The 17,820-nt window shown below is 27.5% G+C and overlaps 1 protein-coding gene across 4 annotated transcripts; it reads left to right on the forward strand.

Annotated features, from left to right (window-relative positions):
• The first annotated feature begins 347 nt into the window (after positions 1 to 347).
• On the forward strand, positions 348 to 17,535 carry LOC111035551 (transcription factor kayak). Of its 4 annotated transcripts, none has more exons than XM_022317213.1 (6): positions 348 to 615; positions 1,219 to 1,406; positions 14,892 to 15,348; positions 15,434 to 15,792; positions 15,907 to 16,014; positions 16,741 to 17,535. In XM_022317213.1, the coding sequence occupies exons 2-6, from the start codon at positions 1,242 to 1,244 to the stop codon at positions 17,386 to 17,388; spliced, it is 1,737 nt and encodes a 578-aa protein (XP_022172905.1). In that variant the 5' UTR covers positions 348 to 615; positions 1,219 to 1,241; the 3' UTR covers positions 17,389 to 17,535. The 4 variants fall into 4 exon arrangements, with proteins under 4 accessions (XP_022172905.1, XP_022172903.1, XP_022172904.1 ...); XM_022317211.1 differs by having other exon boundaries at positions 350 to 684; XM_022317212.1 differs by lacking the exon at positions 348 to 615 and adding an exon at positions 739 to 1,052.
• The last annotated feature ends 285 nt before the right edge of the window (positions 17,536 to 17,820 follow it).

Consider the following 17,820-nt stretch of genomic DNA (forward strand, 5'->3'; position numbering starts at 1 on the left):
TGGTTGCCTATTATATATTTCTTATAGAGTAGAGATACACAACTAACATGCTAATTGCTAAGACAAACGCGAATATATAATACAATATCTACTCTACTCTCTAGATTTGTGAGTACCCTCCGTCTTTATTTTATTGGAAATTTGTTACTACACTCTAACGTATTGAGAGGGCCATGACGCATAAAACATGAGTATTACATAGTATTATATCACCATCAGTACTACTACCAGTTATTACTACTACTAGTCGTCCACTACTGCTACTATTACAGTAATACAGTACTACTACTACTACTACTACTACTCATATAGTTATTACTATTACTACAACAATACTCGCCGTACCGCTCTAACACGTAGCTCTCACCCCACTTATCCTAACACCGTTCTGATCAGCTGCCACCCAAAAATCGTTGCCCCACTACAAAGTGCCGGCGATGAGTCATCAGGAAAACATTTCGTCCGCGCAATACTATTATCGCGTTTTCTTTTTGTTTTTTTTTTTTTTAAATTTTTTCTCGAACTTCAAAATTTCTTGACTACCAACTCATCATCTGAGTGGCCGGCACTTCAACAACGCAGCATCAAATATTCGCTGGTCGCTTTAGTACGCCCGTAAGTCAACACTCGGTGCAATTTTTTTTTCGATTTGTTGACAAAAGTCGTACCTAAGTATAGATAGAGGTACGTACCTACTTATCTTATTATTTTGACAAATGACTCACTTGTCTTATCCGTGCATGCGCAAGTGTTTAAACTTAATTTCTGATTAAATATTTTTGTGTCTAAATGGGCCTATGTTTTATATTGGAGATTATTTATATTAAATACGTACGTCGTACACGGTACCTATTATTATAATATAGTAGAATATCGTAGTTTCTAAGCCTTCCTCAGTTTTATAATTTTCGAATTGATTATAAATTATAATATTATACATTAAAATATAAACATTAAAATGTTATCGTGATAACAAGATCGGCCGTTATCAATTGAGACATAACTTCAATAGTTCAATACTTCAATTGACAAACCCTATATAAATCTACCAGGTATGAGGCAGACAACATAATATTACACTCTCATATTTTTCTAAGTAAAAAAATGTTTCATAAAAATAAATAAAAATAAATTAATAAAAATAAATTAAGTCTACTTTGTGTTACACAAATTAATTTTACTAGCATTTTTCTTTTACAATTTGTTGTATTATTTTAGCTAAACTTACGAGGCCATTAACAATGTTTTCAAATCGACAACAACAAAATTCTTCAAATTTGTTACACCAAGCAATCTCATCATCTGGTTCAATTGTTCTACCTCCTCCGCCACCTGCAATTGCTATTCCTACGATGGTATCAAGCAATAGTTCAGCTGTTACATCAGTGGCTACCACCATTTTGGCTGTGAGTAATGTTCTAAAATATTTCTAGGTACTAAATATTCTATTGTACATGATGTAATAGTTATGATGCTAGTAAAAATATAATATTTTTAGTTAATTTTAATTGATAACATTTTTTTCACTTTCATTTCTATTTTGAGTTAAATTGAGGGAAATAGAATTATAATTATAGTCCTATTCCGAGGAATTAACTTTAGGAATGGAAATGTTTTGATCTTATGACGTATTTATGTTATATCTTTTATTTGAAAGAGAAAAGCAATGCTATTATGTTATTATTATTATTATTATGTTATGCTATTATCCTATCTATTTCTGATGCGTGGTATATCAGTAATTGATAAATACTTAATGAGGGAACACAGAAAGAATTTGATGTTAATTTGTTAGTTTCAAATTAAATTTTACAACATATCTAGTACAATTTAATGTTTATTAAAATAAAATTCAAATATAGATAGTTTAATACTTAACTTTACTAATGGTAAAGTGGCTGATAAAAATATACCGAGTTACAAATGAAATGAGATTGCTTGAGCACTCTATTTGATACGAGCTCAAACACTTTTATTATACTTAAAGAGATGTTATAAAAATATAAGTAGTTAAATATGGTAAGACTCTTTAATACTACAGAATAAATGTAAGATGACACACATTTGGATATGTGTGTATTTATGTTTATCAGCGTTCCCTTATTGGATTTACAATCTATTATAGTTTATTATTTGCAACCTATACATTTATTAAAGAAGCTGGCGACAAATTGATAAAAATTGTTTTATAAGCAGACCACATTATAATATTATTTTAGTACCTATTATTATTATCTAAGAGCTTGAGAAAGGCATATTTTTGATTCTGAGCGAAGCGATGAATATATTGATTTTATAATGGTGTGTTTTTTGTAGGTATATATATTTTTTTTTAAATATTTTTTTGTGTCTGTCAACACGGTTTGGGACAGTAAAAGCACTTCGATTTAATTCAATAGCAATTTGTCTGGTGAAAGTGAATCTGGTTGGTGTATTCGAGTGGTCAACATTTAAATTTCCAACAGTTTTCTAAAGCAACAGGAAAAACAAATAAAAAATTAAGAAAAAACAGGAGTTATAACGCAAAACCAGTTTAAAAAAAATTGATTTTGGTTTTTAGTTTAAATTTAAAGACCGTAGTTACATGAAATTTTTACTGATTGTTTGTGATAGCATTTTCTATACTCCATAACATGTTTAACATATTTTGACTCATGTTGAACTATTTATAGGCATATAAAATCTTCTATTTTTTTTTTTTTTTTTATTAATGTCTGTTAACAAACTTGAAAATATTATACAAGGTTCATCATAAGTTGTTGTTAGTTGAAATAAAAATAAAAAGTTGAGTGTAAGTCCACATTCATTTTTTATGAGTCTGAATTTCTAATTTCAACAAAATATATAAAAATCATGAAAGTTTGCAAATAATTTAGAGTTGAAAAATCATAAAAAAAGATTTGAAAATTTAATACAAGATTCCCCATAAGATTTTCTACCTTCATCAAAAAAAATGTGTACCAGAAAATCAAATTAAATTTTTATAAACGTTTGAAATGTTTACAATAATTGATATACACAACATTTCTCATGTAGCGATTTTCTTATTTTGTTGTAATTCTCAAATGAATAGCTGTGGATACTTTAAATTTACATCATATGCTATCTCTTTCAATTCATATGTTTGATACAAATTTTAAAAATTAATTTGTTTTTTATATACAATGATATTATATCATTGAATTCAAATTTAATACAATTTTTTACAGTGACCTTCTAGATACCTTATGAACAACAGAGCGACATCCACTCACCTACTTTTTTATATTATTTTGTTCTTAGTTTAATAAAAAAGTTTCAGTAAGTTATTTGTTAATAAGTTATTAATAATTTAGCTATCTAACTATTGCAGCATTATATTTTTATGAATTCTGTAGTTGCTAAAAGAAGCCCATTTTGAAAGGTATGCTAACAACTGGGTAGGCAAAACAATTTTACAGCAGGCCAATATATATTATACTATAGAGTTAATACAAAAAAATTGTATTATTAAATTAGAGTCTTTGTAATAACCTAACACATTATGAATATTGTACATCTATCTAATAATTCTAAGTTAGTACTTAAATTATTTATTTATTGATTCTATTTTACCTAAAAACAATGTATGTAAAACAAATCCTGAAATCCTTAGTCATACATAAATTATTTAATAGAAACCATAATTTTATTTCAAATAAACAATGCATTTATAATAGAATTGCATTGGTATAGTTGCAGATATTTATACAATTTATTAAATTGTCTTACTAAAATCAAACATTTAAACAATATCATGAGTTTTCCAGCGGGGCGAAATATTATATGTTGCGCAAAATTAAAAATCAATTTCACAATAAATTGTTAACAGTCAATTATGAAATATAATTATATTCATTATATTTGTTGTATCAACTCCCATTTAATTCTATTTTAAAATATTAAATTTAATTCAGTGAGTATAATTTATTTTATTGGTGAAATATTCATTTTTATTCATAATAGTAGAATTGAATCCATTTAAATATGTAGAGAAAATGTAATCAATCTTTTCCATTTGTTTCTTTTTGTTTCGTCTTAATTCTTGGGTATTTATCTGTGTTAAGAATTAATATATGCATGTTATTACGTATAAATTAAACTGTTGAAAATTTTACTGATGTTAGTTGTTTAATTATACATACGAAGCAGTGTTGTACATATATATTTTCAATGAGAAGGGTTACATAAAAAAAATTGTATGTAAATTTAAATGTATATATAGGTATCAAAATGTTTTTTTAAATTGTATTAGTTTTTATACATCAGTACATATAGTAAAAAGTACCAAAGAAGGGTGGTTGAATACCCCCTGTCCCTGTGTGTACTCCACTGATGTATAGTATTATTTGGAAGTACATTATTTTTTGTCAAATAATAAAAAAAGAACAGAATATAATATTATGACTTCATTTTTCAAATATATTATCCCAGAACACTTTTTACTTTTATTGTTCTCTGTGAGGTGGTAGTGAAACCTTTTTGGTTCAATTAAACATAATGTTATAATATATTACCTTGACCTTGTAGCTCATTAAATTGCTTGAATCTATCATAATTACCAACTAGCCATTTAGGTAATGTAAACTACATTCAATATTCTTTTAAATATTTAATGTAATTAATATCTTATTTATTTTATCATTTATATTTTTATTAATGGCTTTATTATAAAATATAATAAGGCGATATATATCTTACTATATTAAATGTACAAGTCAACATATTCTTAATAGATTATTTATAATATGTACCTACTTAATTAATATGAATTTGTTAAAGTAAAATTTGTACACAATATTTTCTTCACTATAGAAGTTTTTTAAATTATCAGCAACATACTTATATATTATATTTTATAAATAAAGAACAGCTATAAAGTATAATTTTCAAACTAAGCATATGAATTGCTGTAGTCAAATCGATTTAAGCAGTTTAGTTTCAAATGTTTATTTGCAATATTACATGTTATAATCAAAAAATATATACTCAGCTCTCCAATTTGTTTTAGTTCTAAAGATAAATATTTAATTAGTCTAAAATTTGATGAATGTTAATTTCTTAGTCTTACTTATCTTGCTAGTTTTGTGAAATAAACCTTGTGGTCTACTTAATATTGGAACAAATATTATTTTAAATATTAATCATAGAACTATGAATTTATATTCAATGTTTCTGCAATCTGTGCTTCTACGTGTTATTTATTGATATATGTTTAAATTTGAGTATTATTTTAGTGTAAACAACATTTTGTGGGCAGGAACATTTGCTAAATCCAGTCATGTCAATGGTTACAATAATTAATTATTTTAGGTACTAAGTAGATGTCAGCAGCCAGCACACTGTTTGGTTTTCTCTGGCACACAACACAGACAAAATGTAAAATGGGTTTTCCTGTTTTGATTATTCTTAGAGTAAAATCACCTATTTAAAAAATTGTAGAAGATAATATTTTAAATGGTTTCAAGTGTCACTAATCGGTTTTGTATTTTATTTATTATTTTGTTTTAAATATGATTTGAAAAATTAAAAATAATTTTTAATATTAAAATGTTCAAGACAATATTTAGAGTTACTGATAAATCCATGTCAATTCTCTAAAAATATTTTTTTTATAATTTTTGTTATACCTACATGATTTTGTCATAAAATTATCAAAAAAAAAAACAATAGTGGGTATGAGTTTTGTCTATGTTGTTGCGTGCGAGTCAGAGGGAGAAAACAAATGCACTCTGACATCCTCTTAAGAGGACGTTATATCCTCATGTGTTGTCTCCGTTTTACAAGGGCGTAACATAACAAATTTTACTTTCAGCTGATCACTTTAAGCTCTGTTAGCTTAAAAATTAGAGTGAATTGACCTCTTTTTAAAATTAAAGGTAAGATTATTATGAATGGCTTCTCATGGAATTTTTATTATATTTTTATTTTTAAGAGAGTTATGAGTATTTTAAAATTGTAAATTGTTTGTATAACCTAAAATACTCATTACTCAAAAGCCCATGAGAAGCCATTCATAATAATGTCACATTTAATTTTAATAAGTGGTCAATTCGCTCTAATTTTTAAGCTAACAGAGCTAAACGTGATCTTCTGAACGTAAAATTTGATATGTTACGCTCTTGTAAGAAGGGGACAACACATGCGGGTATAACGTCTTCCTAAAAAATAAATGGTAAGATCAGGGCCTTATTTAGGGGGGGAAATGGGGAAATTTGCCCCGGTCGGCCACCGCAGTAACCCAGTGTAGTATTGTATCAATAAATATTTTTTTTTGGAAAGAATTTGTATTATGACACGACCCTTGTGAACTAGCAGTGAATGCAACGATAACGGATAAGTGCTAGCATAGAATATAATTAAAATTATTTTAACATAACCACGGTTGTAGATAGACAACCATGACTTAACCTTAAAGAATTAAGAACTAAAAATGTGTTAAGAAAAATCAAAATAGTGGATCTAATTTTTTTTGGTGGTTGGGGGGGGGGGGGTAAAATTATGGTTGACACAGGGCGCAAAANACAGTGCGCAAAAATTGTAAAAACGGCTCTGGGTAAGATCAAATAACGCGCACTATTTTAGTAACTTCTTTTAGTAAAATCTAAATAGTAAATAGTTGAATTTCAAAAACACTGCTGAATAATTTTGGTTTGTCAATTAATAATCTAAATATTCTTTTAAAAAAAAATTATAAACTTCTGACCATGTAGTTAATAGAGAAATATTATTGATGTTTTTTTTTAATTTGCGAAATACTGATAATGGTGGGAAAGGTGTCCCATGACGTCAATAATGAATTCGTCATATTGGTATTTCCCGTCACCACATACCTGTCACCAACGCCACTGGCTAATGGGTATAACAAAAACTTTCTCTACGAGTGAACTGACCACTTTAGTCTGAAATAACCGTTATTTCGGATTTTTGTAGTAGAATTTGTTTAACTGTGAAAGGCTTTTTAAAATTTAATTATGTAATACCTTATTTCGGTATTAAGTTTATTGTTTTGAATTTGTAGAGATGCTGCTTGTAATAATTCTGAATAAACAAGTTGATTAATATCTATCGAGGATTTTTTCCTAAAATTAAGCTCAGTAGTTTAAATTAAAACTAAGTCAACTTTAATTGCATTGCTCATTATAATAAATGCAGATGTATGCAATTGATTTTACTGTTTTATTATTAAATAAACATTTAAAATAAATAAAAGGAACGTCCTCCCAATCAACAAATATTTACGTCTTTACCGATGAACTCAATAAACTAAATTAGGTACAACCAATATTTTTTTAACCTTCTTTTTCTATCATAAAATTGTTACTAAAAAAGTGGGCTGGTAAGTAACCAGCTCTACTGAACAGAAGGTTTTGAGTGTGCCTCATCATTGATTATTGAGTAAAAGGTCACAAGGATCACAGGTCACTGTAATGGAGGTGTTAAATTTAAATTTAATGATAAATGGTTGAATGTACGAAAATCAATTCATAATGAAGACGGTCTGTCAGCCTTATTAGTTATTACTATATTAAATATATATTTTATTATACATTTATATTGCTATCATATAGTAATCTATTTTTCAATTATTAGTAATATGTCAGGGTATGAATTAATTTTAGCGGAAAACTCTCATTTATTACCTATATTATATTTTTTTATGTATATAATATTTATATATAATAGTTATTACCATTTTTGTTCGATGCCGACTTACCGCGTGTGACGATATGAATAGGTTCGTGGTATATATGCAATTATTTAAAATTAATTTAAATATTTCGAAAATTTCCTTGTGTTTACATTAATGATGTGCGTACAAGTTCCCGGTTCTCGCAAATAATATTTTTGAACGATAACAAAATAACTTAAAACGTTATGACTTGTTTTAATGTCCAATTACCTCAAAATTTGAACTTAAAATATTTATAAAAAAAAGACTTTTTAGTTCAGTAAGAACTACTAATACGGAATTGAAAAACCTTTTATTTAATTTACGCATTTTTATGATTTAACAAATTTTATCAGAATTTAAACTTCAAACGCTCATTAAAAAAAAATCATATCATGCATATTTTTGACATTTTTAAGTTGATTAAAGAACAATATGTGTGGAATCTTATATTAAATGTTCAAGCGCTTTGCCGAAGCATAACAATTTAAAATGACTATACTTAAGTAGCTCAAATAAAGTCAAAATATTAAAAATGTATCCAATGTACAGAAAATGCTAGTATAAACATTTAGTGAACATCTTTCAAGCATGTACAGTTATTCGTTTTTGCGTTATAACAACATTATAAATCGATTTTGTCAAAAATTAGTTTCTATATTTTTTAAATTTTTCATTTCTTTCAATTATAAAGAAAAGTACTGAAATACTCCAACCTCTCCCCACAGATCTTCGGACAAAAACATAAAATAAAAAAATGCACACTGTTTTCAATCAATACTTGAGTTTTATAATTTATCGACATATATTTAATCATTAACCTGTTAGGAATATTTGAATATGTTCAAAGCGTCGATAATTATTATTATAATATTAATGATAATTATGATTAGAGATAACGTTGTAATAAATTTAATAAGATAAAATTGGCAACGATTTTTTATATCACCATATCGATTACACAATCTAGTGACTAGTTGTTCTTGTTGGTTCATTTGTTTTTTATACTATTAAAAAATTTAAAACTATTAGTATATAAAAACTATTTTGTGTCTTAAACACGTACCTATTTTTTAAAAATTGATATAATGATAACTTATATATTTTGAATTAAAATGTGTGCATAAAAATTGCGTGCCCTAGTCATAAATCATGTCGCTTATTTTGTTTTTTAAATTGTTTACATACATTTTATCGTTGCCTTTTGTTATTTCAACCAATTCTTGAATTACTGAATTTTGTTAACTCAAGCTAAATTAATAATGATATATTTTAATTAAAAAATCAATAATACGTCAATTTTTGCATTTTTTGATCTTCAATTTATGGGAGAGATAGAATTTAGGGTTCTACTCCAATTGTAATTTTTATTTATTTTTAAATAGCAAATAATTAATATGATAGGCTATATAATATTTTTAATTTGAAAAGAAACACTTCATAATTTGATACCCGGTTATATTTTCGTGCATCAAAATCATTTTCCTTCAAAAATGAGATACAGTTTTTTTCTCTGTTGTACATTTTTAATCATAACTAAAATATGGTAAGTTGACAAACATTTTTATTTTATTTGTATTATGTACGAAATTATGAAATTATATGATTTGTATTTTTAAATTAGTATTAAATATATAACGTATTAAATATTATATGTTATTGAAAAATCGACGATAATTTGTTTATGATATTTTAATTTGAAGTTATTATAATTTATAGTTATAATTTATAAATTATTAAAAACAATTTATAGAACGATAGTGTTTGCTAGAATGCAAAAATAGTTGTTATTCATTTAAATTAAGAGAGTGAACATTTCGTATTTTGATTATGGAGGAAAATTGTCTATATTTTTTTTTTTTGTGGGAAAATGAATATAAAGAATCTCATCAATTTCGAAAGATAGTGTGTCTACTGTCATATTTTCAAATGGTTTCATATAAATATTTTAGTATTAACTTATTTTCCGGAAAATAAATTGTTCAATTATTATATATCATTCAATGTGCCTAAATGGTCGCAATATTACTGTCTAAAATAATATCAATATATATGAGTTGTCTTATTAAAGAGTATTGTATTTTAAATAGAAAGGGGTAATAAATAAAAATAGATTGTTCCTAGTTTTATTTTTCATGATAAGTAATATCATAGTAAATAAAAATTTCGAAAAAATTGTATTTAAAATCTTACAAATAAATGTATTATATTTATGTATATTACTTTGAATGTTTCTTTTTATTTTAATAATGAAGTCACGAGTTCATGACATTGTTTTTATATAAACTTATACATGTATGTATTCAGTAAATTGGTATTTGCACCTATTAAATAACTTTATCATTGGTCATAAATTATGATAAACTGTCTAACAATATTACGATAATGTCTTACAGTAAATAATAATTAACCAGTATAAAAAAAGCTATAGATAAGTACTTCCAATTAAAACATTTAAATATATTTTTCAACCATTTCAAGTCGATAACAAGATGACACTGTACCTGAGTATAACAGGTACCTATAATTTATGTTATATTTGTATAAGACATTTTTTGAACTTTATCTAATGTTTACAATTTACATGAAAATAATCAGATACCATTTATAATTAAGAAGTGTATATACTATAAATATATTATTTTAATCATTGATATTAGTAAGTAAAAATATCACGAACAACTCTATTCACAAAACAATTGGTGCTTTTAAGTATTAAAAGAAGTATTTTGATTTAACTTTTATAAAAATGAAACTGTGGATAGATATTTTGGTATAATAGAACTATATATTTAAATTGATATTGTTATTTTCACTATGTATACATTTTATTTTTAAGATAAAAAAATTAATTATTTAGAAATTCATTTCATTTCTTAATAGTATCTAGTACCTACTTTTCCAAAGAACTGGGAAAACAACAAACAATTTAGGATAAACGGGAATTTTTATGCAATAACAGTTTTTGTTGATTTTGTTTTTTTGGTGTAGCAGTAACTCAAATTTTTCAACATGATTAAATGATAAAAATATCATGAATTTTTTTCAGTTGATTAAAAATATTAAGCATTTTCGATTTTTTTTCATAAATGTCGATAAAAAGCTTCACCACTTGGTCAAAAATGTTGAAAATGTAATACATAAGTTGTTCAATTACCAATTAATAAATATCAGAAAAAATAAGTACTTATTTTATAAAAATTCAATATGTTTAGAAGCGTTTAAAATTAGAACCTATCCTTATTTTTAGAAACAATTACTACTTCTTTAAAATTTAATTTAATAGTTTTTAATCCTCGAGTATCCTTAGTCCCACAACATGCCTACCATAAGTATACAATGACTTTCTTAAAGGTAATATTTTTTCGTATTCTATATTCTACAGAGCAGAGCGGTGAATGTATTGGTTTTACAATGATGTGTACCTATTTCCTTGTAAGACATACAACCGTTAGACCTTATAGGAACAGTAAAAATGCTTCGATCTTTAAATTTAAGGGTGATGTCAGGTAAAAAATTGGATTTAGTTGTTTTAGTTGGAGATTCAAATTTAGAAGTAAATAATTAAATAAATATATATAATTAAGAAATATCCGGGAAAATTGTTCTGTCGTATAATATAGGTGTTGATTGTTCCTCGAAATTGATTAAGGTCATTGTAATGGATGTGTTAAATTTCAATTCAACGATAAATAATTGTACACAAAATACGATTCTGAGCAATTTGTCAGCCTTTAAACAGTTTAAACATTTAATGAACCAATAGTGAGCTAATGGTTCCATGCATAATCTAGTGATCTATTAAATTTTATTAAATGAATATATTTTTTATGCAACATTTATTAGAATGACATACCGGATAAATATTGTTAAAAAATTATCACCTTTTTTTGTTGTACTATATTAATAGATATTTGAAGTTATCGGGGTTTTCGCATTTTATTTCCTCCATATTTGTATTTATCATGAAAATCTTCCATAGAATAGCTCTTCATAGCTAATGTTATGGAATGTAGCTAAATATCGGTTATGCTCGTAAAATGTTGAGAGTATTTATAAGACTTCAAAAGTTAAACAATAATTTAACACTTCCGGAGTGGTGGAGCTCCGAGAGGGCTTATGGAACTAAGCCTTCCCAAATATAAAATTATTTCCTCACATTTAATTAGAATTTTTAGTATTAAGTATAATATAGGTACCCAAGTATATTTTATATGCATAAATAATAAAGCCTATGTAAATAATAGTTCGCGGTTCTTCGGCCCTTCAGTTAAGTTTATTTATCTTTGCTAATGAGTCACTTAATAATTAATAATTAATATTAGGTATAATAATATAATATTCATTACCTATAGATAATCACTAATCACTAGTAATCAGTAAACACATAATGATTCGCCGATTATTTTTTTTTGTTCGTTATAATATTTGACGTAAACTGACTAGTTCGCAATATTAAAATATTTTTTATAATCGACCGTATAGTGACTTGTACGTGCAACACAGTATTATGATCCCTATATTCTAGCCTAAATAATCCTAACCATATTATAATACAGACCACGTAATAAATTCTACCCGGTACATATTCTACGTGCGTAGGTATGATTTTTTTAAAAAATTGATCAAAAATAAAGTTAGGTAGTATTATACTATTATGTAAGTAAAACGAAGAGTTGTGTATTAGTTTTAAAATGTATATGTATTATAATATAATATAATATAATATACATTTAAGATGTACGATTATTGTCGATCATGTTATTTTATTAATATTACTACCGGTTTGTGGTGCGCGTGTGTAAACGGCATACGCCACTCGCGATGGTAATAGTATTATTAATCATTATCTACCATTGACTCATACACGATTCCGAGGATACTAGGAAAAAAATATATAATCGCTGACTGCGTGTGCGTGGTTAGTGGCGGCGGTTACCCGTACTTCAAAATAATTTATGTTATTATGCTTGCGCGTGTCTGCAGCACAAGACGACAAACGATCGCGAATCGTGTCGTCGTGACGTAAATCCGTTTGCCGGTGAGTCATGCGGCTGCGGCTGTCCGGATTTACTGGGCGCGTCATCGGCGGCGGACCAAGTGGTTGGTGGTACCGTTGAAATAGTAGTGGCGGTAGAGCGGATAGCGGTCGTCGAGCGTACGCAAAGTTCCATTCACAATGTACCGCCACCAACGATACACACTGTGCCCTCCTCACCCGTCCATGAAATAACTTTACGGTTTTCCCACTCCGTCCGAAGTATCTCCTATTGCTTGCACCCGTCACCCACTGCGCCACAACAATATACTACGCGGGACGTTTTTTAGTCATTCAGTGTACTCTTGAAGTCTCGACTCGACAGTCGATTGCCCCGTAGCATTCGTCTTCCGCGTCGACACTACACCGGTGTGCAATCGTATCGTGGTGTTCGTCCGTCCGATTCCCCGGAGCTTTTGGATTTTCCCGCCTAATACGACGTTTTTTTATTAACCGTACCGTTTATACTAACCAATCGAAAAACGGACACGAATTTTGACGGTTCATTTTTAAAATATTATGCTTCAACCCGCACAAATGGTACCTTCGTCCGATATCTACAACGATTCGAGCGCGTCCGTTTGCCGCGATTGCCTGGACCCTGTTGGCGCGTGTTCTTGTAGCTGGCAAATCATGCAGTTGGACGCCAGCTACAGCATTTACACCACGTTAAACGATGACATATCCAAACGGCCGTCCTCTACCACGCCGTCGTTCCTTAGCGACATGCACAAGGTTGTTATTATATAGTATTGTATATTAGATGTTTTAAATCTTTTTAATCAGGCACCTATTATTATTACCTACTGTAAAATCGTTTAGGGTGTACTTACTTTAACGATTCCGGATCCGGGAGTAGTCCCGCGGGTGAACCCGTAAAGCGTAAAAGAGTTTAATTTATCGACATGGTTTGTAAACATATAAGTATCAATATTTAACAATGACATTTTCAATCCCAGCCTCCCTAGGATTTGTTGATTGAAAGTAAACATAAAATATATTAAAAGGTATGAATACATAATAATAATAATAATTAGGTACCTATATAAATTTTAATACCTATAGTAAATATGTTTATTGTGATTTGTGACTAATACCTAGTAAATATAGGCAATACATTTTTCTCTGAAATTATAAATGATTTAGGTACATAGATATTTTACTATTAATTATTATTTATTATTAAATAGATATAAACTCAACTAAAGGGAATTAAAAAATAAAAATAAATGTGAAATTTGTTTTTATCAAAATACTACACGGTTAAAAAAATAATCCATACATTTTATTATTATTATTATAAATTATAATATAGTTGTACGTAAAAGAAAAAGATTACTGAAAACTCTTGATATGATCAACTTTTTAGCCTATCTGAACTAGTTGTTCTGGTTGATGTGAATAAGTATAATAAAGAAAATACACATTATCAAGTATATCGTTTTAATTGCAGCACAATGTAAATGTGCAATTTTAATACGACTGCATGACATTTTTTAAAAAATAAAATCATCTTTTTTTCCTTTTGTAACAAAATTTAAGTATCAAAACTTATTCTTCAAATTTTACAGTTTGAAATTTTCTAAATTGTGAGATAAATAATTTTTTATACAAAATTTCAATAATATAAAATCTGAATTGTAAAAACTACTTAACAATGTTATATTGTTGTATCCCCTTGCATAAACAAGACATATAATGGGTTAACTTCTAAACTTTAGAGTTGAGATCATAAATTATTGAGTGTTTGTATAATAATAAAATTTGAATTACCTACTTATATAATATATAAATATATTGTATTATTAAGTTCAACAATAAATTTAAATCATAAATAATAATTTAAATTATTCTGTATTAAGTACTTGATGAGATTTTTTTAATGGAAATATATAATTTGTAATAAATTAAATATTGTTGTCCTATGCATACTTAATTTTAAGTCTGAAAGTTTTTATTGGATAAAGGATTATTATACAACATTTTGATAGAACATCACTTATTCTGATTGTGTTAAAGTAAAAAATTGTATTTTTGAAATTTGTGTATTGAAATTTAATGTTCTTGATTATGTTATATATTATTCAAATAAATTGTCAATATCATTAATAGTCAATATATGACAAACACATGTAATTTGTATTATTTAATTTTTTTCTTTAGTTGGATGGTCTCAATTGTGGTGGTATACCTACACGTACAACTCCAACTTTAACACCAACTACACTTCGTACCATAGCTGCTGACATAGCTGGTTTGTCACCTGGCCCATCTGAAAATTTTGCAGCTGCGGCTTCCGACTTACATCACCTTGTGTCGTCTTCGTGTTCTTCTATAAACACATCAACATTAGAGCCTACTGATCGCACTGATTTACAAGAATGTGTTAGTATTCAAAATCTAAGCAATCAAACAATAAGTCTTCAAAGCTTAAATAATCAACAAATTAGTCTCAATAATTTACAAAACCAGCAAAATGTAAATCAAAACACTTTAAACCAACAACAGCGTAATGATTATAATAATTCTTTTTCTGCGGCTGCATCAAGGCAGGCTGGTTTTGTGCCTCCACTAGTATTGCAAATCAATTCTAGCAACCCTAGTGTTCAACAATCATCAGGTATATGATCCTACAAAAATGTTTTATTTATTCTTGATACGTATTACATTTATTAGTTAACTAATACGTTTTTTTTCTTACATAGGTACAACAATCTTATTAAACAACAATAACAGTTCTGGTTCAAGCTCTATATTTAATGCAAAAGGTTCATCTACTTCAACATCATCTTCACACTGGCAAGGAGCGGTAGTTACCCAAAGACCTCAAAATGGAGCACAAAATGTAACGAGACGACAGTTCACCGATGAAGATGATGAAGATAATGATGATTATGATTCTATAGCTGATGATGGAACAGACAGTAGCGATACAACATCTAGTAAAACAACTCTCAAACGAAATACTAAAAATAACAAATCAAGTTCAAAAAACAGTATTAAAAACGAATTCAAGAATAGTACTGGCGGTGGTCGTCGAACTAATAATAAAGACAACAAAATGGTGAGTTAAAATCTCCTCTTTATAATTTTTAAACTGATAATTTAATAAATATTCCATAGCTTCATAGATATTTAGCGTACATAGGATTATTTATTTATCCTTACTATTTTTTAGATGTCAGCTGAAGAAGAACAACGTCGACAGGTCCGGAGAGAACGTAATAAGCTGGCGGCAGCTCGTTGTCGTAAACGCAGAATGGACCATACAAATGAACTTTTAGAGGTATACAGCAAAATATTATGTTTTTAATAGGACATCACTTGTTTATTTTAATTTTAAATCAATATAGAAGCAGTATGGGTCTTAGGTTAATGTAAAAGTTCAAATTATTATAATTTAATTTTTAGTTATTTTTCAATATTTTTATTTTGTAAGTGATAAAATAGAATTATGATCGTACAGTAGAACCTCATTAATTCGGCCTAATTGGGGCTCTAGATTGTCCGAAATAATGAAAGTCCGGATTAAACAAAATAATCAAAAATCGTAAATTATAAATTCAAAAAAATTTTTATTGGATAAAATGCATCATCAAGGGATGGATCTAGTGGCAACCGCATTCTTTTTACAACACTGGTTTCTTTTTCTACATTAAATTTCAAAACAAATTTTCTTACATTATCTTTTTATACTTTGTTTTCGTGTTTATTTTAATCTACTGCATAAACTAGCGTAATTTACGTATTATAAACGGCTGTCCGGATTAAACAAAGTCCGAATTAATGAGGTTTTACTGTAATTTCTTTTAAATTTGAAATTGTTGAAGTATATTAATTTTCATATTGAAGAACAAGAAAAATATATAAGTTTGTGATGTCCTATAGCTATTCAGGTACAAGAATACATTTTAATAGTGATTATTCTGTAAATGTTCACATTCCTAAAATATTTCTATAAAATTGTATTGTATACCTTTTATTTACTTTGTCATATTATATATTTGTTTAGGAAACTGGGCAGTTAGAAGAAAAGAGGTTGAGGTTACAAGTGGAAATCCAAGGCCTTCGTCAACAGAAATCTGACCTACAACAGATGTTAGCTCAGCATAAGTGTGCTGTAAACATGAACAATGTGCAGTTATCAAATTCCATTACTACCGTAAATCATGCCTCTACAATATTAGATTCAAATGAAATTTCTGAAACAAAACCTACTGTATTAAGTAATCACCTATCATCAATTAAGGGAAATCCTTTACAACAAAACATTAGTACAAACATAGTGATCAATGATAATGATAGTAATAATGTTGATGATATTATAATAAAGCGTGAAGATAATTCTATAATACAAACTGATATTGATAATAAGGATTCCATAAATATTATTCCTACTTCTGTTATGCAGCAGTCTCAAAGAAGACGACCTACTACACTATTGCAACTCAATAATGGTAATTTTGGAAATACTAAAAAAATATCTGGAAATGGTTCTACGGGTGTAGTAGTATTGAATTTTGATTCGCTCATGGACGGTGGAACAGGATTAACACCCGTATCATCTAGTGGTGGAAGTGTACAAAATCATCAACAAGTTCAACATAGTAGCACAGGGAATAGTGGCGTGAATACTGAAAATAATAGTGTTTTATCATAAACAGTCACCATTAATAAATTGAATTAGTCAACTAGAATTAGTCAGTCAATAAAGTATCAGTCCGGAGTTGGGCTAAACATAATTTTTTTAAATTATCTTTAAAAAAATAAAATGTTTAATTATGGTAGGGTTTAAGGGTGTTTTTTTAATGATATAAAGTCATGATCATAATTTATCTAGTCAAATATATTTATAGTAGCCATAGTAGCTTATAAATTATTTAAAAATAAAAATAATTCATGTTTCTGTCAAAATAAACATTTAATAATCGGTGGAACTACTATAATTTGAATATTGACAAATATAATACATGAGATTCACTATTCTTATGAAAAGTTCTTGATAGTTCAAACTCTATTTTTATTTCCCTTTGATTTTTAGCTGTGCATGTTAAATGAATGATGAAAATATTCCAATGTAACACTGGTTCAA

This window comes from Myzus persicae, unplaced genomic scaffold, assembly GCF_001856785.1.
Source record: "Myzus persicae strain clone G006 unplaced genomic scaffold, MPER_G0061.0, whole genome shotgun sequence".
NCBI lineage: Eukaryota > Metazoa > Arthropoda > Insecta > Hemiptera > Aphididae > Myzus > Myzus persicae.

What these genes read in the sequence shown, in the direction of transcription:
- LOC111035551 (XM_022317210.1), top strand. Translation starts at nt 13,248, where the DNA reads ATGCTTCAACCCGCACAAATGGTACCTTCGTCCGATATCTACAACGAT. An exon ending in TCCTTAGCGACATGCACAAG is followed by an intron (nt 13,464 to 14,891) that starts GTTGTTATTATA and finishes TTTTTTCTTTAG; the next exon opens with TTGGATGGTCTCAATTGTGG. An exon ending in ATACAAATGAACTTTTAGAG is followed by an intron (nt 16,015 to 16,740) that starts GTATACAGCAAA and finishes ATATTTGTTTAG; the next exon opens with GAAACTGGGCAGTTAGAAGA.